This window comes from Eubalaena glacialis, chromosome 5 (assembly GCF_028564815.1).
Source record: "Eubalaena glacialis isolate mEubGla1 chromosome 5, mEubGla1.1.hap2.+ XY, whole genome shotgun sequence".
NCBI classification, from domain to species: Eukaryota; Metazoa; Chordata; class Mammalia; order Artiodactyla; family Balaenidae; genus Eubalaena; species Eubalaena glacialis.
In genome coordinates this window covers 66,421,928-66,445,846 of record NC_083720.1, presented here as the reverse complement: position 1 = coordinate 66,445,846, position 23,919 = coordinate 66,421,928, and the positions used below count along the sequence as shown (strand labels likewise).

Below are 23,919 nucleotides of genomic sequence, written 5' to 3'. Positions count from 1 at the left end.
GTGCGAGAGGCGCCGGCTGCCCGGAGCACGGACTGCCGGGCGCGCGCCGCTGCGAGGGGCGTCCGGGTCCGGGTTGACGGACCCGGCTGGCGCGAGGTGCCGGCGGGCGGGCCCGGGGTTCCGGGGCGAACACACGAGCACACGCTCCCGGAGGAGCCTTTTCCGAGGCTGCTCTTCCTCGGCCAGACGGAGAGCGGCAGTGTCTCCCCGCCCAGCGCTTACTCGCCCCGCGTCTCCCCCCGCGGCGACTGCTCCTCCTCGGCACCGCCAGCCCCAGCGCCGCTCCGGGGCGGGCGGCGGCGGCGGCGGGACCCGCGGAGCCGCTTTGTGTGCAGCCCGGAGAGGGGCGGCGGCGCAACCACCTGACAGAGGCCCGGGCGCTCGATGCACCTTCCGCCCGCATGAGGAGGAGGTAAAGGCGGCGGCGGCTCGGCTCCCGCCCTCGGCTGGTGGAGGGAGGGGACGGAAGGGGAGACCGGAGCGGGTGGGGGGGTGGGGGCGCGGGATCGAGGCCCGGCGGGGCTGCCCGGAGTTGCCGGTAAGGCCTCGGCGGCGCCGAGTGGCCAGGGGCGAGAGAAGCCGCCGGGGAGCCTCAGCCGAAGTTGAAGGAACAAAATGTGAAGTGCGGAGCCGCGTCAGCCGCTTCCTGGCTTGGGGTTCGGGGTGGAGGGCGGCTTGTTTTCCCCTCCCGCGGGGGTGGGGGAGCGGGACACGGGAGGGGCGGGAGCGTGGCGGGGACGCCTGGGGTTCAGCAGCTCTGCCCGGCAAGGGCGTTCGTCCCCGGGAGACGCCGCTGCGTATGGGTCCTGTTGGGTCCCTAGTTTTGCGGCCTAAGCCGAGCCCTATAGGCCTCGCGTCTCCTATCCCGGAGGGGACCGGCCGGGCGGGGACTCGAGGCTTCTCTCTGACCGAGCGGGGGCTTTAGGGGCCTTGCCGGGCTCTCGAAGCCGCCGAACTTCGGACTTCGGTGTTTAGGGGTGGATTTCATTGTGAAAGGAGGACTGGGAAACTCCTGGCGCTGCCCGGCGCTTCCCGCGGCCGCCGGTGCCAGAGAGCCCAGTGGGCCCGGTGTTGGAGGGGCCCGCGTGGGTGGGCGCGGCGCGGCGGCCGCCAGGATCCAAGCCCCGGGAAGGAGCGGGTGGCGGGGCCGCCGCGAGTCCCCGGCCTCCCGGGAGAAAGGGCCCTTTGCAGATTAGAGATTTTTGAAATGAAAAAAGAGGTTACAAAGTCGTCCCTTTCCCGCTGAACTTTTGTTTTCTGACCGATAGAGGCCGGTAGAGGACTGTGAAAGAAAAGTTGTCCCCCAGGATGGACTTCTCGACCGCGCAGCCCAAGCCTGCCCCTGCCCTCTGTGGCGTCGTGAGTGCCGACGGGAAGATCGCTTACCCTCCGGGGGTGAAGGAGATCACCGACAAGATCACCACCGACGAAATGATCAAACGACTGAAGGTAAGCTCCTCTGGACAGAATGTTCACATTTCAGACGTTTGTGGTAGGAGGTGCTCTCTCCTGTGGTATTACAGTTCTGCTGGGCCTGGCCTTTAAGAGTTTCACCGACCAGGGTTTTTTTTTTTTTTTTTTTAGATATTTTACGTCTTCTCTTTTACCGCCTCTGAAAGGTATTGTTCTATCTTGGCTATATCTTTGAATGGTGATTTCTGTTAGGGACATAACCATTATGGGAAATTAGAAGGGTGTGTGTGATATTTTTTAATCTTACTTTTTTTTTAAGTATAAGAATTCGAGTATTTTTTAAGTTTGTTTTTTTTTTTTTTTTTTGCCCTAGAAATATTTACGAGAATACTATTCAGGGTAGCTTGCAGCCTTAAAGGTAGGCAGTAATTTGCTTAGGAAGGTTTTCATCAACTTCTGAGGAGACTGATTTATCAAAGCACAAAAGGCATTTTAAAAATTATCACAATTTCCTAACATCCAGAAGCTTAAGTATGTATATAGTATGGTTAAACTTTGACAGAAGGGACTGACTTTTCAAAATTCAGCCTTGAAGTAAGGTGATGATTTATGTCCACATGTTCAAAGGGGTTTGTGTGTGTTTGTTTGTTTAAATATTTATTTATTTGGCTGCGCTGGGTCTTAAGTTGCGGCATGCGGGGATCTAGTTCCCTGACCAGGGATCAAACCTGCGCCCCTTGCATTGGGAGCACAGAGTCTTAACCACTGGACCACCAGGGAAGTCCCCAAAGGGGTTTTAAGAGAGAGTGATTATGGCTCTTTTTATAAGGAGTCAGCATATTTTTAAGCATGGTGGTCCTAATGTCCAGGTTGTAAGTTTCAGCCTTAAGTAAGTTAAATTTTTGCTTTTTGTTGCATGGACATAGATTGTGGACACAGCCTTACAAAGTAAGTGCTGTTCTTGTTAAGGGATCAGCTTGATGCAATGGTTCTCAACCAGGACATCTTTGACCCCCCAGGAGACATTTGGCAATGCTGAAGATGTTTTGGTTGTCACTGTCGGGGCTGGATTGGAACAGGGTAAGACTGGAGACAGGGAGTCCAGCTAGGAAACTGTTAACAGTAGTCTAGGTCAGAGATGTTGAAATCATGAAGTAGGGCTATGATAGTGGGAATAGAGTGATAGGGAACGATACAAGACACATTTTAGTGTTAGAATCAATCAGAGTTGGTGGGAGGTGAGGGAAGAAACGATGTTGACACTTTGCCAGTGTTCACCTTGGGCACTTGGTGAAATGTATTTTAAGGAATAATCTTGCCCCTTTGCTATTAGAACTTATAGTGCCTAGTAAATGTTTATCATGTTATGAGTGATTAATATTTAAAGTATTCCTGTAGTTTGTTGTTAAAAATCTAATTGGATTCTGCAGTTTGTTGCCCCTTTGGAAGGAATGGGACACAATGCCGTCCATTAAAATAAACCTTGATACTAAAGACCGTACATAAAGTAGGGTGCTTAATTGATGCTTCTTAAGGTTATATTGTTATTGTTCTTAAGTGTTCTGAGATGCTGAAATATGAATTACGAAATATAAAGCTAAGGTAAAAAATTTATAGGTCTTTTAATTTTTATTTTCATATTAAGAATATCAAAACCTTGAATTCTAGTGATGGATAATTTGGTTAAAAAAAGAAAAGTTATGACTATATATACATCTTCCATTTGGAAATAGATTAAATATCAGAAATATTGTTAACTAGAAATTGACACCAAGTCTAGAATGAGCATACGGTTAGAATATTCATTTTTTATGAGTTCTTTTGGAAGTTAAATTTGATATACATATTAACCAATTTGAATGTCCTATTGCTAAAATTTTGCTTTTCTCAAGAATTATGATTCTGTCTTCCTCCTGCCTTTCTAAGTCGATTTTGACTTTGTACATTTTAGGGATCCATGTTTAAAGTATTACTGTCTCGTTGGAAGTATAGGTTTCAAACAATATTTAACTGTATTTTTGATAACTTTTGTGTTATTTGTGGATAAATTTTATAAGTTCAGTAGTTTGTTATAACACAGTAACAATGTTCAAATGCTGTGTAAATACAAAAGCGCTTAAAGGCAAGTAAAATCTTGGTCAGTGGGGCTTCCCTGGTGGCGCAGTGGTTAAGAATCCGCCTGCCAGTGCAGGGGACATGGGTTCGAGCCCTGGTCCGGGAAGATCCCACATTGCCATGGAGCAACTAAGCCCGTACGCCACAGCTACTAAGCCTGTGTTCTAGAGCCCTCGAGCCACAACTACTGAGCCCACGTGCCACAACTACTGAAGCCCGCGCGCCCAGAGCCTGTGCTCCACAACAAGAGAAGCCACCGCAATAAGAAGCCCACACACCGCAATGAAGAGTAGCCCCCCGCTCGCCGCAACTAGAGAAAGCCCGCGTGCAGCAACGAAGACCCAACGCAGCCAAAAATAAAAACAAATAAATTAAAAAAAAAAAAAAATCTTGGTTAGTGGAATTCAGAGATGTTTGGTCCATTTTCTTCAGTTTTCAAGACTGGAACAAGAATTTTTACAGTGGAACCATAATTTTAGAGTTAGAAGGATTCTAAAAGAAATTCTGGAACTCCCTTTATTTCACAGATAACAAAAGTTAGACCCAAAGTGGCCAAGTAACATTTACCAAGGTCAGCCATAGGACAGGTTAGTGGCAGAGCCAGGGCAATAGCATCATGTATCTTTTTATTCTTATAGCTGCTTTCTTCTAAGGAATCTAAACAAAGTTGAACAAAGAAGTTGTGATTTTTATTATGCAGTTGAAAACAGTAAAGTGAAAAGAGAAGGGAATCAATGAGAGTTAACTTGGTCTTTTGCAGGGAGATTTGGGACAGCGTTTTTTTTTTAACATTAGAGAGAAATTATTGTGATGCTTTGAAGCTTTCTTGAAAATAATTCTTAGAGTATATCTTTGGAAGAACTTAGACATACTTTTGTATTTTAGAAGTTTTAATTTCTGTTTCCAGGGAACTACTTTAAATATTTTTATGTCCAGTCACACTGGCCTTCTGTCAGTTCCTTGAACATGCCATGCTCATTTCTGTCTAGACAGATTTAGAATTATGTAGCCCATATACATACTCTTCCTCAGTTCATTAAGGGAAGTCTCTTAGATTCCTTGTTAATATATTCTTTTAATTCCTTCATATCACTTATTACAGATGTGATATTACATTTATGCATATGTTTATTTGGTTTGTCTCCCCAGCTTCTCTGTAAGCTTCATGAATATAGGTATCACATCTGTTTGTTTACTTTTGTATCCTCCCAGTGCTAAGTTTAATACCTGGCACATAGTTTCTCAACATATATTCCTTGAATGAACGAATGAATACTTTGTATTTTTTTTTTTTTGACTGCCTTGTGTCTTCTCTGCTGCTAGGGCTTTCGTGGAGTGGGGGCTACTCTTCGAATACTTTGTATTAATCCTGGTTTAGAGAAATATTTTTATTTTTGAAGATGAAGGATAATTTGAAAATATTTTGAATTGCAACTAAGTATTTTATCTGAGATTGCATACTAGAGATGATAACACAGATATTTAGAATTTTAGAACCAGAAGGTAGCTTAGAGGTTATTTCATTTTGTTCTAATTTTCCGGATGAAGAAACTGAGTCTCAGAGGTTGTGACCAACCCTAGTCACATAAAGCTGAAAACCATCATTAACAGTTTTGTTATTTAGATAAATTACAAATATATATTAATTGGCAGAAATATTAAAATTCATACAAAAGCTGTTTGCAAGGATAGCAGACATTTTAATACCAGTGTTGCATTAAGCATCAAGATTTCATTAAGGATTCTGAAACTAATGCAAATCATGTCTGATAAGTTTTATAAACAAGATACACCTATAAACAATGTTGTACAAAGTTCCATTAAGTGCTTCTGCCCACAGTTCGTTATACACAGTCTATCTCAGATCATGTATTACAAAGCTGTGTGCTACGCACTTTTTTTTTCTTCCTTTTTTGCTATTTTGGAAGTGGGAAGCCCTTGAAAGCCTTGGTTTTTAAAGGGAGGGATTAGGATGAAGTTTGTTACTGTATCCGTTTCTTATCTGCTCTCAGAGTTCAGTGCCCCAGACAGTTCTCTAGCCACAACCCTATACCCAAACCTGCCATATTCATTCTGTCACAGAATCAAATCAAAATACTTACTACCTTGGTGCTAAGAATTAGGAAAAATTAAATAATAGGGTTTTATTGTTCTGAAAATGTCCCCCACTTTTCTCCCACTAGGTGTTACTTCTGTGTTTTCTTTGTATTTTTCTGTAATCTTTCTCTTTCTGTCAACCATTCTCCCTCTTCCACATGCTCGCTCTTCTACTTTCTATAGTCTGGCCTGTTGGATAGTTCAGTAGGAATTGGGATATGGTGAACTTGATTTAGGTAGGACATCTCCCTTTTCTCATCAAACCTAGGTTGGAAGAGGGGAGGAATAGATTAGGGGCAGGAAGGCCATTAATTCTTTCATTTTCCTTCCCCTCAGGTGGACGTCAGAAATACTTGATTTGTTGTAATTATTTTCACTTGCATAAATGACTTTTATTTATCCCTAATTGCCACATAGTGTGCTAATTTTGCTCATAATTCAGTATGTAATTTCAAGTCTGAATTTTGTTTATATCTTTTACTTTAATATTTGTATTAATGCAGAAGATTCTGCTAAGTAATTAAGAAGTTAAATGGAGAGGCAAGATTTCTTAAAATGAAGTCCTAAAATATAGCCAATATACATTTGTGAAGTAATACTTCATGCAGCACAGCTTTTATTTTATTTATTTATTTATCTATTTATCTATCTATTTATTTATTTGTTTTTGGCTGCGTTGGGTCTTTGTTGCTGCGCGCAGGCTTTCTCTAGTTGCAGTGAGCGGGGGCTGCTCTTCGTTGCGGTGTGCGGGCTTTTCGTTGCGGTGGCTTCTCTTGTTGCGGAGCACGGGCTCTAGGCGTGCAGGCTTCAGTAGTTGTGGCACGCGGGCTCAGTAGTTGTGGATTGTGGGCTCTAGAGCGCAGGCTCAGTAGTTACAGGTGCATGGGCTTAGTTGTTCCACGACATGTGGGATCTTCCCGGACCAGGGCTCGAACCCGTGTCCCCTGTGGTGGCAGGTGGATCCTTAACCACTGCACCACCAGGGAAGCCCCTACCATTTTAATCATTTTTAAGTGTACAGTTCAGTGCCGTAAGTACATTCACATTGTTATGCAACCTCATCACTATCCATCTCCACAACTTTTCATCATCCTTAACTGAACTCTGTACCCATTAAATTATAACTCTATTCTCCCCTTTCCCCAGCCCAGGCAACCACCTTTCTGCTTTCTGTCTCTATGAATTGGACTACTCTAGGAGCCTCATATAAGTGGGATCATACAATATTGCTGCTTTTGTGACTGGCTTATTTCACTTGGCATGATGTCTTCAAGGTTTATCTGTATCGTAGTATGTGTCAGAATTCACGTGTATAACATCTTTTGTTTATCCTTTCATCCTTTGATGGACACTTGGGTGACTTCTACTTTTTGCCCACTGTTGGTAACTTTTCTTACTATCTCACAGTTTTGTGGATTAGAAATTTGGGCAGGGCTTGGCTTGATTATTCTGCTCCACATCGCATACTGGGCTCACTCACTGGTATTCAGCTGGTGATTAGACTGGTGAAGTATATACACACTGGCTTCTCTCAAACACTTGGTACCTCAGTAGGAACAGCGGAAAGACTGGACTCAGCTGGGCCCTTCTTCCTGTCTATGATGTAGTGTTAAGGCTTCTCCGCATGGTCTCTCTAGCAGGGTAGTTGGGTTCAGGGTTCCAAGACACTATGGAGGAAGTTGCCAGTACTTTTAAAGACTTTATTCAGAATTGGCAGTGGCACTTCTACCTTACTCTACGGTTTAAAGTAGTCATAGCACAGCTGACATTCAAGGAGAGAAAAATTGACCCTACTTCTCAATGGAAGAAGTAGGAAAGAATTTGTAGCCGTCTTTACTCTGCCACAGGAGCTCTCATGATAAGTCAAAGTGTACTATACTTTGTAGTTACATTCATACATTTGAAAAACATTTAATCTCAAAAACAACAGTATATATTTGCAGCCAATTTGCTAGATTTGTAAAATTTATTTTAAATACTCTAAGAAAAAAATTGTAGGAACTTTTCTACGTGCTAGTTAGGGAAGAATTATGGGGGAGGCTCATGATTTGATCCTAGAACTTGTTTCTTACATTTTTTGAATTTTTAGTAGGAAGTATCACTGGCCAATCATAATGATGATCTCCCCTTCTCTCTTTTTAAAAAAAATCTATTTTAACTTTTTTTTTTAAAATTAATTAATTAATTAATTTATTTTTGGCTGTGTTGGGTCTTCGTTTCTGTGCGAGGGCTTTCTCTAGTTGTGGCAAGCGGGGGCCACTCTTCATCGCAGTGCGCGGGCCTCTCACTATCGCGGCCTCTCTTGTTGCGGAGCACAGGCTCCAGACGCGCAGGCTCAGTAGTTGTGGCTCACGGGCCTAGTTGTTCCGCGGCATGTGGGATCTTCCCACACCAGGGCTCAAACCCGTGTCCCCTGCATTAGCAGGCAGATTCTCAACCACTGCGCCACCAGGGAAGCCCTATCTTAACTTCTTATTTTGAGACATTTTATCTCTCTAGAAAAGTTGGAAAAGTTGTACCTTCAACACTCATCCCTTCATTTAGATTCACCAGTTGTTAACATTTTGTTACTTTTGCTTGCTTTAATGTTTCTCCAAACACACACACACACAGAGGGAGACAGATGTAACATACTTTTTTGTTTGAGAGTTACTTGCATCTGTCATGACATTCCACCTCTGAATGCTTCAGCAGTCGTCTTAGAACAAGGACATTCTCCTACTTTATAACAATTATCATTATCACACTCATGGAATTTAACATTGATACAGTGATATCTGTTATACTATCCATAATAAAATTCCCTCAGTTGCCCTAAAAATGACTTTTTAAAAGTTGAATTTTTCTTCCTCTATCCAAGCTGCAGTATAGGATCACATGCATTTATTACGTCTCTCTTGTCTGTTTTAATCTAGAAAGTCCTCTCATTTTCTGGGGGTGTGTTGTTCATGACATTTTTTGAAGCATTTGTCTCATAAGAGTTCGTAATCTGTTTTGTCTCATTTCCTCATGCTTAGATTCAAATTGAACCTTTTTTGGCACGTATACTGCACAATTGGTGTTGTGTAGTTCCCTTAGCATCATATCAGGAGACATATAATGTCATTTTGTCCTATTGGCTTTGCTAAGTTGATCACTTGTGTACAGCTCTCTGCATTGTAAAGGTATTTCCCTCCCTTTGCAATTAATAAGTAATATTTAAGGTAATAAATAGTTTTTAAGAATAATTTGTTTTCCAACAATTCTTACTCAACTGTTTTAGCACCCACTTTGGTGGTTATAAAATGTTGCCTTGATTGATTGCTTGATTGATTGATGGCTGTGTTAGGTCTTTGTTGCTGCTCACGGGCTTTCTCTGGTTGTGGCGAGCGGGGGCTAATCTTCGTTGTGGTGCGTGGGCTTCTCTTGTTGCGGAGCATGGGCTTCAGTAGTTGCGGCGCACGGGCTTCAGTAGTTGCAGGGCATGGGCTCAGTAGTTGTGGCTTACAGGCTCAGTAGTTGTGGAACACGGGTTTAGTTGCTCTGCAGCATGTGGGATCTTCCTGGACCAGGGATGGAACCCGTGTCCCCTGCATTGGCAGACGGATTCTTAACCACTGCGCCACCAGGGAAGTCCCAACAATTGGTTTATTTTTTTCTGTTTGTATTCAATTTTATATGTATATACGTATACATACATACATTCACTCTGGTGGACTGGACTCTTCATTTCTGCTGACGAGTATTATCCTTGCTTGATTTTTTTTTTTTTATTGTGGTAAAAAACATAACAAAAACCATCTTAACCATTTTTAAGTGTACACAGTACAGTAGTGTTAACTATATGTACATTGTCAATACTACAGATCTCTAGAACGTTTTCATCTTGTAAAACTGAAACTCTGTACCCAATGAACAACTCCCTTTCCCCCATCCCCCTCAGGCCTTAGTGACCACTTCCTGTTTCTAGGAGTTTGGCTACTTTAGATACCTCACATATAAATGTGGAATCATATGGTATTTGTCCTTTAGTGACTGGCTTATTTCACTTAGCATGAAGTCCTTAAGGTTTATCCATGTTGTAGCATATGACAGGATTTTCTTCTTTTTTAAGGCTGTGTAGTATTCCAGTGTATGTATCTACCACACTTTCTTTATCCATTAATGGAAGTTTAGGTTGCTTCCACCTTTCAGCTATCGTGAATAATGCTGCAGTGAACATGGGTGTGCGTATATCTCTTAGAGATCCTGTTTTCAATTCTTTTGGATATATATTGCTGGGATTGCTGGGTCATATGATAGTCCTATTTAAACATTTTTGAGGAACCCCTTCATACTGTTTTCCGTAGTAGCTGCTTCATTTTACCTTCCCACCAGTAGTACACAAGGGTTTCAGTTTCTCCACATCAGTGCTTATTTTCTGTGTTTTTGATAGTGGCCGGCCTAACAGGTATGAGGTAATGTCTCATTGTGGTTTTGATTTGTGTTTCCCTGATGACTGGTGATGTTGAGCATCTTTTCATGCTTATTGGCCATTTGTGTATCTTATTTAGAAAAATGTCTATTCATGTCCTTTGCCCATTTTTTAATCAGGTTATTTGTTTTATTGTTGTTCAGTTTTAGGAGTGTTTGTATTCAGTTTTAGGAATTACATTGTTCATTTTTATTTAATTTTACATGGTTCAAGAGTCAAAACTATAGAAAAACTTACACTTTTAGAAGTCTTCTTGCCATCTTTATTCTTTCCACTTCATTTCCACCCACCTCCCCTCTGTAGATAATCATTTTCATTAGTTTCTGGTTTATCGTTTCTGTGTTACCGCCCTTCTTCTTCTTCTTTTTTTTTTTTTTTTTTTTACCGCCCTTCTTCTTAAAAGATAAACTACTATATATACTCTATTGTACTTTGCTTTCTTCACCCAATATGTCTTGGAAATCACACCATATCTGGAAATGTCTTTAAATTCATTTTCATGGCGTCATAGTATTCTATGTGTAGATGTGCCGTAGTTTACTCAACTAGGCTCTCATTGTTGATTTGAGATTGCTTGTAATATTTTCCTTTTACAAGTAATGCTGAAGTGAATAACCTTGTTACACATTGCTTTGTATTTGTGGAAGTGTATCTTTAGGGTAAGTTCCTAGGGTAAGTTCCTAGGATTGTTGGACCAAAGGGTACATTTCTGAGTGTTTTTGTTAGAAGTGGTCATATTCTCCTTCATATGGGTTGTACCATTTTGTACTTCCACCAGCAAGTGTAAGAGTGTCCAGCCTCTCAGTAATGTATTGTCAAGTAATGCGTACTTTTAAAGTAGCAAATTGGCAAATTAACATCTTGCCCCAAAAAGCCATTTTATTGCCTCCCGGCAACAAGAGAAGTTCTTTATGAGAATGATTAAATATAAGTGCTCCACTGAGGTTCAAAAGGATAAGAACCCTATTTAGATTTCCTTAGAAACTCAAAAGGAATTGAGTGACTTTTTTAGTATGTTTAAAGAAATGAGGGTGGGTGGGGTAGAGTTGGAGACAAAATTTTAGGAACAAAGATGATGTTGAAATCATCAAGCCTCACTTAGGTCTTCATTCAAGACCTTGAGTTAAATAGAAATGAGATGAAGGCTTATTATTTAAAATCATAAATGAAATAAATAACGGTATTGGCATGTAAAATGCCAGTGCCGTGATTTATTTTCCCATTATCAGAAATCTATAGATGTCCAAGGGAAAAACTTCTTTGTGTTCATAGTAGGAGAATAGGCTTAAAGCATTAATGAATTTTGTTCCTATTAGCTTCTATTTTCAGAGTTAATTATTTAAATTAAACACTACTTTGGCTGAGGTTGTTGGCATATGGAAGTATGTCCAGTTGAATTCACTGGTCAGAAAGATAAAATGAGTGGAGTTTATACATGATATAAAAGCATAACAAGTTTTTATTTGCTGAAGACAACAAATCGAGACGTTCCTAGATAACGGTTGTAATAGAAAGCTAAACACAAACATAACGAAGGAGTTTACTAAATTTCTTTCCCTTGCTGTTGGCATTTGGTCTTTTACATTAGTACAGATCTTCCCAACTGATACTCTACACAGTTGTAAGTATGCCTAAATACAGAGTCCCTCAGCCTTTGGAGATTAGAAATATTATATCATTTTTTGTATATTATGTGATATTTTAAAAGTTGGGAACTGCCATAATATATGTGTTGTTTTTCATGTTATATTATAAAATTATTATTAAGATCAAACACTTAAAACTTCCTACCAAATGGGGGCCCTGTGATTAGTGCTGATAAAGCCAGCCCTTAAATAACATGAGTCCATTAGGGGAACCTGGATTTATACTAGGAATAACACTGGAATGGATTTCCTTTTATATGAAGCATATTTGAGATTATTATATCATACGTTAAATGTCAGTTATGTGCTAGGATTGTATCTGTTTCTTTGGATAAAGAGGTACTAAGAATTTTGGTGGTCAAGAGAAGTTTCAAGGAAAAGGTGACAGTTGTACTGGGATTTGAAGGCTTAGACTTTGGTAAGCAAAGAGTGGTAAAACATTTCAAACAGATGAATAGCAGGGACAAAGACAGAGACAGAAGCATGCTTGGTGTGTTTGAAGAAAATGAGTAGAATAGTTTTGCTAGAGCTAAAGCATCCTAAAAGAGTAGTTGAGAGGAAAAAAGAGGAAGGTACCAATGAAATTGGTAGAATCCTTAAATGACAGAGGAATTTGAATTAAAAAAAAAAATAGAGCTAAAGAGTGATATGTCTACATTGTGGTTTTGCATGATGAGCAAAGCTAGGTGACCAAGGAGTTTTTTAAGCACATGAATACCACCCTTCTTTGAGGCCAATTTGTGGAGTTTTTTTATCCTCATGTCCAGACCAGATAGTATCTTTGGTTGAATAGTAATCCACTTCTAATTGATACTGTCTGAATGAATCTGTTGGTTGCTTAGAGTTTAGTCACATGATACTAGGTGTGAAGGCTGTGGATGAGTAAAATTTTAAGAGCAGTTAGTAGAATTTTATGTACTAGATGATAACAATATGAATTGGATTTTTTAAAAATAAATTTATATATTTATTTATTTATTTATTTTTGGCTGCGTTGGGTCTTTGTTGCTGCGCGCGGGCTTTTTCTAGTTGCAGTGAGTGGGGGCTACTACTCGTTGCGGTGCGCGGGCTTCTCATTGCAGTGGCTTCTCTTGTTGTGGAGCACAGGCTTTAGGCACATGGGCTTCAGTAGTTGTGGCGCATGGGCTTAGTTGCTCTGTGGCATGTGGGATCTTCCCGGACGAGGGATGGAACCCGTGTCCCCTGCATTGGCAGGCGGATTCTTAACCACTATGCCACCAGGGAAGTCCCAGATTATTATTATATATATTCAGTGCATGTTTTTCCAAAATTTCCTGGAATTTCTGTGGTAGGAATTCAAGTAAACATTAATTGTAATTTGATGCCAAATTATTATTATTTTTTCTAATTTTTATTTATTTTTGGCTGTATTGGGTCTTCATTGCTGCGTGCAGGCTTCAGTAGTTGCAGCATGCAGGTTAGGAGTTGTGGCGTGCGGGCTCAGTAGTTGTGGCTCGTGGGCTCTAGAGCACAGGTTCAGTAGTTGTGGCGCACAGCCTTAGTTGCTCTGCAGCACGTGGGATCTTCCCAGACCAGGGAAGGAACCCATGTCCCCTGCATTGGCAGGCGGATTATTAACCACTGTACCACCAGGGAAGTCCGTCAAATTATTTCAATACTTGAAAATTAAGTTCAGTGGTCATGTATTATATCCTATAATTTCAAATGTTTGTTGAATTGAATAGCCTTCATCTAGCCACTATAAAATAAGTAGAGGTGAATTTCTCATCTGCAAAAAGAAAATCATTGAATAAAAGTGTTTAAGATTTATAAGGACTGAGTCAGTGTATATAAGGAGACTGCTTTGTTTCTGGCAGAAGTTTCAAAATGATTTTCTTCTTGAAGCATATACCTAAATAGCTTTGAAGAAAGTGATAAAAAGCATCAGGCAGTAATAAAATGAAAATATTTTTAGATGTCTTGGAAGTCATGTTATATAATCTTGTCTACTATATTCAGTTCTCATCCTTTTTTTAAAAATTTTATTTTATTTATTTATTTTTGGCTGCATTGGGTCTTCATTGCTGTGTGCAGGCTTTCTCTAGTTGCAGTGAGCAGGGGCTACTGTTTGTTGCGGTGTGTGGGCTTCTCATTGCAGTGGCTTCTCTTGTTGCGGAGCACAGGCTCTAGGAGTGCAGGCTTCAGTAGTTGTGGCACGTGAGCTCAGTAGTTGTGGCTCGTGGGCTCTAGAGCACAGGTTCAGTAGTTGTGGTGCATGGGCTTAGCTGCTCCATGGGATGTGGGATCTTCCCAGACCAGGGATCGAATCCATGTCCCCTGCATTGGCAGGCAGATTCTTAACCACTGTGCCACCAGGGAAGCCCTGTGTCCGGTCTTAATTGTGGCACGTGGGATCTTTTAGTTGTGGCATGCAGAATCTTTAGTTGCGGCATGTGAGATCTTTTAGTTGTGGGATGTGGGATGTAGTTCCCTGACCAGGGGTCAAACCCAGGCCCCCTGCATTGGGAGTGCAGAGTCTTAGCCACTGGACCACCGGGGAAGGAGCCCTGCCTTTTATCTTAATTTGCTATTTTTTAGAATTCCATTTTAATTATTTTTGATTTTATAGGTATATCTTTTCACTGTGTGTGTGTGTATCTGTCTGGCTATGTCTGTCTGTCTGGTTGTACGGGGATTACAGTACATATCCTTAACTGTTCATAGTCTTAGACTTTTATTTTTGTGCTATTTCATGTAAAATGTAAGAACCTTCCATTACTATGGGTCCATTTATCACAGCCCCACCCTTTATGCTATACATGCATTATAAACCCCACATTAAACAGTTGTATGTATTTTAAATAAATGCAAGGGAAGTAGTCTTTTATATTTATGCACTTATTACCATTTCTTGTGCTTTTTTTCATTTTTTCTCAAATGTCCGATTTTCCACCTGATGATATATCCCTTCAACCTGAGAAACTTCCCTTTAGTGTTTCTTTTAGTGAAGATTTGCTGAGATAATTTCACTTAGTTTTCATTTGTCTGAAAATGTTTATTTAACCTTCATTTTTTAAGGATATTACTTTTTGGATATAAAATTCTGGGTTGACAGTTTCAGTGCTTTAAAGATGTAATTCCACTGTCTTGTGTTCTCCAGTGCTTCAGATGAGAAGTCAGTGGTAATATGTATTTTTGTTTCTTTGTATGTAATGTGAGATTTTTTTCTGGCTGCTTTCATGGTGTTTATTTTTCTTTGATGTTCAGCAGTTTCATTGTGATGCCCTGAGGTTTGTGTTTCCCAAATACTTGTCCTGCTTTGGAATCACTGACCTTCCTGGATCTATAAATTTATGTCTTTCACCAAATTTGGGGAGTTTTTGGTCATGATATCGTCAAGCTGTTTTTTCTTTTTTCTTTTCCTTCTCCCCCCTTTTTTCCTCTTTCCAGGATCCACTTACACGTATGTTAGATTTTTTTTACATTGCCCTCAGATCACTGGGGCTCTTTTTCTTTTTTCAGTCATTTCTCTTTGTGTTCTTCAAATTTGGTCATTCCTATTGATTTGTTCTTAGGTTTATAACTCTTCTATTATCTTCAATCACAGATACAGCCTGAAAAAATGTAAAATCACAGGGACTTGGGAGATGATCTATATAACATTAACTGTGTGTTTCCTCTTTTTAAAAATATATAAATTTTTATATATAGTAAAGTTCATAAACCTTAAGTATAACATTTTATTAATTTTTACGTACATATATGCATATTGTCATTATCCAGATCAAGATGGCACTGCAGCAGGCTGCCTTATGGTCCCTTCCCCAGAGATGGAGACCCTTCTGATCTTTATCAACTTAGATTAGTCTTGCCATCAAACTTAATATAAATGAAATCATGCAATATGTACTCTTTTATGTCTGACTCTTTTCCTAAACGTTGTGTCTGAAATTCATCCATGTTGTTATGGGTTGTAGTGATTTTCATTGTATGAGTACACCAAAATTTATTTATCTATACTGTTATTGATAGGTATTTGGGTTAGCAGTTTTTTGCTTTTATGAAAAAAAAAATCTATGAATAATGTACGTGGTTTTTGGTAGTGGTAAGGACTCATTTATCTTGGGTATATACCTGGGATTGGTGAATTTTTTCTGTGAAGGGTCAGTAAAAATTTATTTTGTGGGTCAAGAGAATACTGTGCAAGTACTTACACAGTAAGAACTTTTTTTTTTTTAACAAAATTCAAAACATAGTGATTCAGTACTTTTTTTTTTTTGTAACACAGGTCTGCTAATGAGAAAAATGGAATTCTTTGGAGGGGAAGGTGTGGAACTAACATTGTACTTAATTGTGGCTCAAAGTTAGTGTTTTCTATCACCAAAAATTGATATCAAATGTTTACCTATTAATGCTGATCTGTAGTGAAATGTGGTGTATTTCATTTGAAAATGTTTTTTCACACAGAGACTTCCAAATATTGATATCAGTTCATGAACATATGATTTTTTTTTAAAATTAATTAATTTATTTATTTTTGGCTGCGTTGGGTCTTTGTTGCTGCACACAGGCTTTCTCTAGTTGCAGAGAGTGGGGGCTACTCTTCGTTGCAGTGTGCAGGCTTCTCATTGTGGTGGCTTCTCTTGTTGTGGAGCACGGGCCTAGGTGTGTGGGCTTCAGTAGTTGTAGCACGTGGGCTCAGTAGTTGTGGCTCGTGGGCTTAGTTTCTCCGCGGCATGTGGGATCTTCCCGGACCAGGGCTCGAACCCGCGTCCCCTGCATTAGCAGGCGGGTTCTTAACCACTGCGCCACCAGGGAAGCCCGAACATATGATTTTAATTGACCATATTCATTGCTTGGAAGGCATTTATAGAATTATTTTATATTTTTCTCTTGATAATTGCCTTTTAGCATGTCATTACATTGCATATTAATAGCTTCCAGTGGAAGGGTTAGGTGGAAGTTCCTCAACTGCAATGTGAAATGGACTTTGAAATGTGGAAATTTCCTGTGTATGTGTGTTGAGGTCCTAAAAATCCTGCTAGAATTGCAGTTTGAGCATGGAAATGGAAATCTCAGTTTTTGTTATAATTTTTGGCAGCACAGGAAGAAGGAGCTTGACATTTCTTGTGATTCAGTGGATGTTAGTTGTTGAAATATGTTAAATTTTCACATAGATGTGCTTAACAGCCCTTTGGTTACAGCTTGAATTCATTGAGAAACAGCCCCACACCAGTAGCCAAAGCTACTTTCTGAAGCCGTTTAGTGTTTAAAAATACTAACAACAAATACTATCAATTAAGGGGTGTTGAGTGCTGAAAGAAGCTGAAGACTACTGGAATGATGTTTGCAGGAATAGCAAGAAAAACAAGAAGGAATTCTCTTTTTCCTCTTCCTGCCTTCTAATCACCTTCCTGTCAAAGAAGTCTACGCAATGCATTTTCCAGAATCCCAGTCTCAACGTCAGAGAACAGAGTATAGAGGAGGTGGATTTGGAGTTGAGAGACACTGTGTAAATAATTAGCATACTATTCTGATATGTGAAGTTCAGTAGAACAAGAAAAATTGTTTCATGTTTCCATCTAACAAGATACAGCTATCCTTCTTTTAAAAATGAGGATGTTCTCACCTCTTTCCAGATAGTCTCAGTAGTTATACAGTATCAGTCCCTAGGTGACAAATACCGTATTCTGGGTGATGTTATTGGTTTTTAAGTTAAAACACTATTCCATCTGAATAGTCTAACTCAAGGGTTAACTTTAATTTCATATTTTTACACATATAAAGGAAAATAAAATTGAAATAATTTGGCTGTTAGTCCTAAAAATCTTCACATTCAGTTTGACCCTTCTAAATCTTATTCTTGACTAGATGTTGATGTTTGTGTTTTCCTACACAGTGTAATTGTTGTCAGAAGTATTAGTGATAAAGAATATCTTGAAAAAGTGCCCCATAACTGACAAAGGAATAATCTCCAAAATAAGCAAGCAGCTCATGCAGCTCAATATCAAAAAAACAAATAACCCAATCCAAAAATGGGTGGAAGACCTAAATAGACATTTCTCCAAAGTAGACGTACAGATTGCCAACAAACACATGAAAAGATGCTCAACATCACTAATCTTTAGAGAAATGCAAATCAAAACCAGAATGAGGTATCACCTCACACTGGTCAGAGTGGCCATCATCAAAAAAATCTAGAAACAGTAAATGCTGGAGAGGGTATGGAGAAAAGGGAACCCTCCTGCACTGTTGGTGGGAACGTAAATTGATACAGCCACTGTGGAGATCAGTATGGAGGTTCCTTAAAAAACTAAAAATAGAACTACCATATGACCCAGCAATCCCACTACTGGGCATATACCCTGAGAAAACCATAATTCAAAAAGATACATGTACCACAATGTTCATTGTAGCACTGTTTACAATAGCCAGGACTTGGAAGCAATCTAAATGTCCATCGACAGATGAATGGATGAAGAATATATGGCACATATATACAATGGAATATTACTCAGCCATAAAAAGGAACGAAATTGAGTTATTGTAATGAGGTGGGTGGACCTAGAGTCTGTCATACAGAGTGAAGTAAGCCAGAAAGAGAAAAACAAATACCATATGCTAATGCACATATATGGAATCTACAAAAACAGTACCGATGAACCCAGTGCCAGGGCAGGAATGAAGATGCAGACATAGAGAACGGACTTGAGGACACAGCGGGGGAAGAGGAAGCTAGGACGAAGTGAGAGAGTAGCACTGACATATGTACACTACCAAATGTAAAATGGATGGCTAGTGGGAAGCTGCTGCATAGCACAGGGAGATCAGCTTGATGCTTTGTGATGACCTAGAGGGCTGGGATAAGGAGGGTGAGAGGGAGGCTCAAGAGGGAGGGGATGTGGGGATATATATATGCATACAGCTCATTCACTTTGTTGTACAGCAGAAACTAACACACCATTGTAAAGCAGTTATACTCCAATAAAGATTTTTTTTTAAAAAGTGCCCCAATGTTGTTTCTGAGATGTTCTTCCAAGTCATTAAACACTTAATGCTGCAGGATTTGGTGCTAGTGCTTTTCTAGATATTGTCAGGCATTGTCAGCCCAAGGTTTTCAAACTGAAGTTTGTACAAGCGCCAGCAACAGCATTTCTTACAGTTACTTCCAGCTGTGACTTTTTCTAAGATCACTGATTTTTAAGACACATCTGAGTATCAGACATGTTAAAATTTGGGTGTTAGAATGAATAAATATGGTAATTTTAATTTGTCATGGACCCATGTATACCAGACACTAGGCTGGGAACTTCGTGTCTGTTATCTCAAAATATCATAATCTTTTAAGATTGTATTATTATCTTTGTTTTATAGACAAAGAAGGACTTATTTATTTATTCAAGTCACATATCCATTGAGAGGTAGAACAGAACTCACACACATGGTCTGAATAAATCCAGAATTTAATTTGTGTTCTTTTTGTGCTCTAAGGAGGAGATCAGTTTCAGAGATCAGGGTAGAATGAGTGTGTATGCTCATCAGTCCTTAGCATTGTTGTCTCAGTGGACTCAGCCAATAGGAACCACTCTGGATTGGAGATTGACAATCAAAAAATTACCAAAATCTAAGGTGGGTGTAGGTGCAATACTATTAGAGTTTAACTGAAATGGCTACACTTGGGTGTAGGCAGACAGGGAGGTAAGTAAGGCAGGAGGGGCCTGTAGAATATGATTGAAGATTTAGAATTCATATTGAAGGCAATGAGTAGATTTAATGAGAATAAAAAATGAAGGAGTTAGGGGTGGAATGTTCTAAAAAGGGATTTTTAACCACTGGACCACCAGGGAAGTCCCTAAAAAGGAAACTTTTTAAGAGGTAAAACAGTTTGTAATGAGGTTCAAGATGTGACTCAAGTAGGATGAAGATGAAAAACATTGATAAGTTAGTGAGAGATGCTTTCAGTAATTCTGAGACAACAGGTATGAACTATTTGAGGCAAATTGGGGCATGTAGTCACTCTGTGAATAAGGAACTATAATGCTGAGATATTAATTGGGTCTTTGATCTAGAGTGAATTGTAAATTTAAATTCTTAGTCTGGGAATTCTGAATTGAGAATCTGAAGATTTACATCTAAATCCTGGATCCTCTTCTTACCAACAATGTAACCTATATAAAATCTTTTCTTTGAAGTTTTTTCCTCTGTTGAGAATGGGTATGTTTAGACTCTCTCCCTCCCTCCCCCATAGTCATAGTTAAGGGTTATAGACTACACACACTACAAGCTAATGTGTTTTTCCCCCCTAGGCCTAGGCTTTAGTTTTGTGGTCTTAAAATTCCCTGGGACTTTTTCACTTTATAAAAGGCATGCATTTTGCCTTGCAGAAGATTGTCCTGTCTTTGAACCTTGCAGTCTCCCTTAGTTTCTCTGGGTGACTCTTTTTTGTCCCTCAATGTTTGCTTAGAACTTACAGGAGGAAGAGAAGTCTATATGCTATAGATGTCAATGCCCAGTGGTTATATAGAAAAAACCATGGGTAGCTTACTTGGCTTACATTGTCTAGGACGATTATGTGTCTTCCCTTTCAGTTATTCTCTTTCCTGATGTTGGAAGGTGGCTGATAAATCACAGCTCTCTCAGTTGAACCTTTTTCATTGCCTTAAAGGGACCTTAACATTTAAAAGAATATTTTTGTGGAAAGATGTGAGGCTTTTATCTCTCCAGTTCATTTTTTGAAATAAATTTATTTATTCATTTATTTATTTTTGGCTGCGTTGGGTCTTCATTGCTGTGCGGGGGCTTTCTCTAGTTGCAGTGAGCGGGGGCTACTCTTCGTTGAAGTGCACAGGCTTCTCATTGCGGTGGCTTCTCTTGTTGCGGAGCTCGGGCTCTAGGCGTGCGGGCTTCAGTAGTTGTGGCATGCAGGCTCAGTAGTTGTGGCTCGCGGGCTTAGTTGCTCTGCAGCATGTGGGATCTTCCTGGACCAGGGATCGAACCCGTGTCCCCTGCACTGGCAGGTGGATTCTTAACCACTGTGCCATCAGGGAAGTCCTCTCCAGTTCATTTTTATTCATCTGTATTGTCTTTTTTTAAAAACATCCTTATTGAGAGGTAATTCGTATACCATGCAATTCACCGATTTAAAGTGTACAGTTCACCTATTTAAAGTGTACAATCACTGGTTTTAGTATATTCACAGATACGTGCAACCTGCGATGTGTGGCTTGCGGGATCTTAGTTCCCCAACCAGGGATTGAACCCGCACCCTCAGCAGTGAGAGTGCGGAGTCCTAACCACTGGACCGCCAGGGAATTCCCTAGAGCAGCGGTCCCCAACCTTTTTGGCACCAGGGACCGGTTTTGTGGAAGACAATTTTTCCACGGACGGCGAGGGAATTGTTTCGGGATGATTCAAGTGCATTACTTTTATTGTGCACTTTATTTCTATTATTATTACATTTTAATATGTAATGAAATAATTATACAACTCCCCATAATGCAGAATCAGTGGGCGGCCTGAGCTTGTTTTCCTGCAGCTAGATGGTCCCATCTGGGATGATGGGAGACAGTGACACCCGAAGTGTCTTGCTTATGTCCAGTCTACTCTGTAATCTCATTTTGGCTGCTGTCACTGCAGAAAACCCTGCTTCACAAAGAGGATGTTGTAAATCGAAGCAGGCTTTTCAGTGCTTTTGTGGCAATCTCAGGATATTCCACCTTGACTTTAATCCAGAAGGTATGGAGATTTGAAGTTGTCTAAAACATATTTTTAAGGGCACCGTCGTTTGCCATCTCAAGCAGTTGATCCCCTTCTCACATGGACAAAGTCGATTTACCTGGCTTATTCACAAATGGGTCACAGATCCATTCCTTCCCAGTTCGGGGGTCTTTTTGTGGTTGGGAGGTAATGCTCAAATTCTTCTGAAAGCTGAGATAGGTGATGATGATGCACCAGCTAGGAGAAAGAAGGCCCTGGCTCAGTCTCTTTCAAAATCTCTGCTAATGTTTGAAACATGTCAAAAATCCCAGTGTTCACTCGTCGCCCCCGTAATTCCAGTTTGGCTTTGAATGCAGCCACTTTATCTGCCGACTTGAACACAGTTGTCATTCTCCCCTGAAGTGACAGATAGAGTTCATTGAGCAGGTTGAATATGTCACACAGCTAAGCAAGTTTTGCGACCCATTCTTTGTCACTGAAACGTGCTGCCACTGGTGACTGTTTTTCTAAAAGAAATCTCTGGAGCGGCTCTCTTAACTCAAATACTCTGTCCAGTGAGTGATCTACCTTTAGAAAGCCATCTCACAGAGCCGCATGAACAGATGTGAGTTAAGGGCATGTACTTTAATGTGGTTGATAATTTTAATCACATCCTGTAAAATGTTGTTAAGTTCAGGTGACATTTTTCGGCTAGCCAGCATTTCTCTGTGGATGACACAGCGTGTAGACTCACATTGAGAAGTGACCTCTGTGACCCGAGTAGTAAAACCAGAAAGCCGTCCAGTCATGGCAGTCACTCTGTCCATGCATATACCGACACAAAATGACCAGTTCAGTTTTCCTGATATGTAATCGTTCAAAGATTTGAATAGTTCTGCAGCTGTGGTGTTGGTTGGCAACAAAAGTGCACATAACATATCCTCATGCACATCCTCCTGAAAAATATATATCACAGAAACAAGCATTGTTGCCTCGTTGTCAACATCGGTAGACTCGTCAGCTTGGATTGTGTACCATGGTGACTCGTTAATCCTCTTTAACAATTGTGCCTCAGTATCCTCTGCTATGTCATCAATTTGTCTAGTTATGGTGCTAGCTGAAAGAGGAACATGTGCCACCTTTGAAACTGCAGCCTCTCCTAAAAGTTCATGACAACTGTCCTTAGCAGCAGGCAGGATCAACTCTTCACCGACAGTAAAGGGCTTCTTAGCTTCAGCAATGTGGTTAGCCACTAAGAATGATGCTCTCAGTGCAGACACATTTGATGAAGTGTTGGCCTTCAGTAATTGCTTCTGTTCTTTGTGTTCACATTTTTTTTCTTTTGAACAATTCCAAAGGCTTGTCTTTTAATGCAGGGTGCTTGGTCTCCATGTGGCGAAGCAGTTTTGAAGGTTTCATGGCTTCGTTGGGTAGCCGGTCGCCACATGTTACACAAAGCGGGCTTGGAGAATGTGAATCACCTGTTGCAGTGAACCCGTAATTTAAGTAGGACTCTTGGTATTTTCTTTTAAATGCAGCTTTCTTTTTGTTGGCAGTCTTAGAGTCTTCTGCTGTCTCATCATTGGGTCTTTCCCCCTTTTCAAAGAAGCTCTCCAGTGGTGTTTGTTTTTTACTCATTTTGGCTAGGGTTAGCTTGTGGGCTTACCAAACTGACTGAGACAAGTGCACAGTGTGGGAAAGAGGCACGGATGGAAGTGGTAAATAAAATAATGGTGGGCCACGCGCAGACTAAAATAAGTGTCGGATTCTCACTTAAAGCCTGCCACCATATGCAGCTGTACAATTGAAGTACATCCACTCACTTGCCACTGTAAAGCCTGCCACCAGATGCAGCTTAACTGTCACTTGCCACTCACTGATAGGATTTTTTTTTTAAAGATTTTTTTGATGTGGACCTTTTTTTTTTTTCACACACACACACTGTATTTTATTTTTACAAGAGATAAATAGACTGACACCAAGCATTGTACATGGATGACCACAACAAAAGCAACGATGATTGCAATTACCAAACATGAAACACACTCATACTATGTCATAATATTGACATTCAGTCCAGTAATCCTGATGTGGACCATTTTTAAAGTCTTTTTTATTGCATTTGTTACAGTATTGCTTCTGCTTTATGTTTTGATATTTTTGGCCATGAGGCTTGTGGGGTCTTAGCTCCCCAACCAGGGATCAAACCCACACCCCCTGCATTGGAAGGTGAAGTCTCATGATGCTAATAATAATATGTATTTGCAGCCACTCCCCAGCACTAGCATCACCGCCTCAGCTCCACCTCAGATCATCAGGCATTAGATTCTCATAAGGAGCACGCAGCCTAGATCCCGCGCGTGCGCAGTTCACAGTAGGGTTCGCACTCCGAATCTAATGCCGCCACTGATCTGACAGGAGGCGGAGCTCAGGTGGTAATGCGAGCGATGGGGAGCAGCTGTAAATACAGATGAAGTTTCGATCCGTTCGCCCGCCGCTCACCTCCTGCTGTGTGGCCCAGTTCCTAATGGGGGTTGG

At 40.6% G+C, this 23,919-nt stretch overlaps 1 protein-coding gene across 6 annotated transcripts in view; it reads left to right on the top strand.

Moving 5' to 3' along the window:
• Positions 1-320: 320 nt before the first annotated feature.
• The window catches only part of PDS5A (PDS5 cohesin associated factor A), a 124,500-nt gene continuing 100,901 nt past the window's right edge, over positions 321-23,919 (top strand). For 4 of the 6 annotated variants that reach the window (XM_061192185.1, XM_061192182.1, XM_061192184.1 and 1 more), the window contains exons 1-2: positions 515-622; positions 1,269-1,449. In XM_061192185.1, the coding sequence (XP_061048168.1) occupies positions 1,309-1,449 (141 nt within the window). In that variant the 5' untranslated portion in view covers positions 515-622; positions 1,269-1,308. Of the gene's footprint in view, positions 413-514; positions 623-1,268; positions 1,450-23,919 lie in introns of those variants that run through there. The other 2 variants (XM_061192183.1, XM_061192187.1) reach the window with 1 other exon arrangement.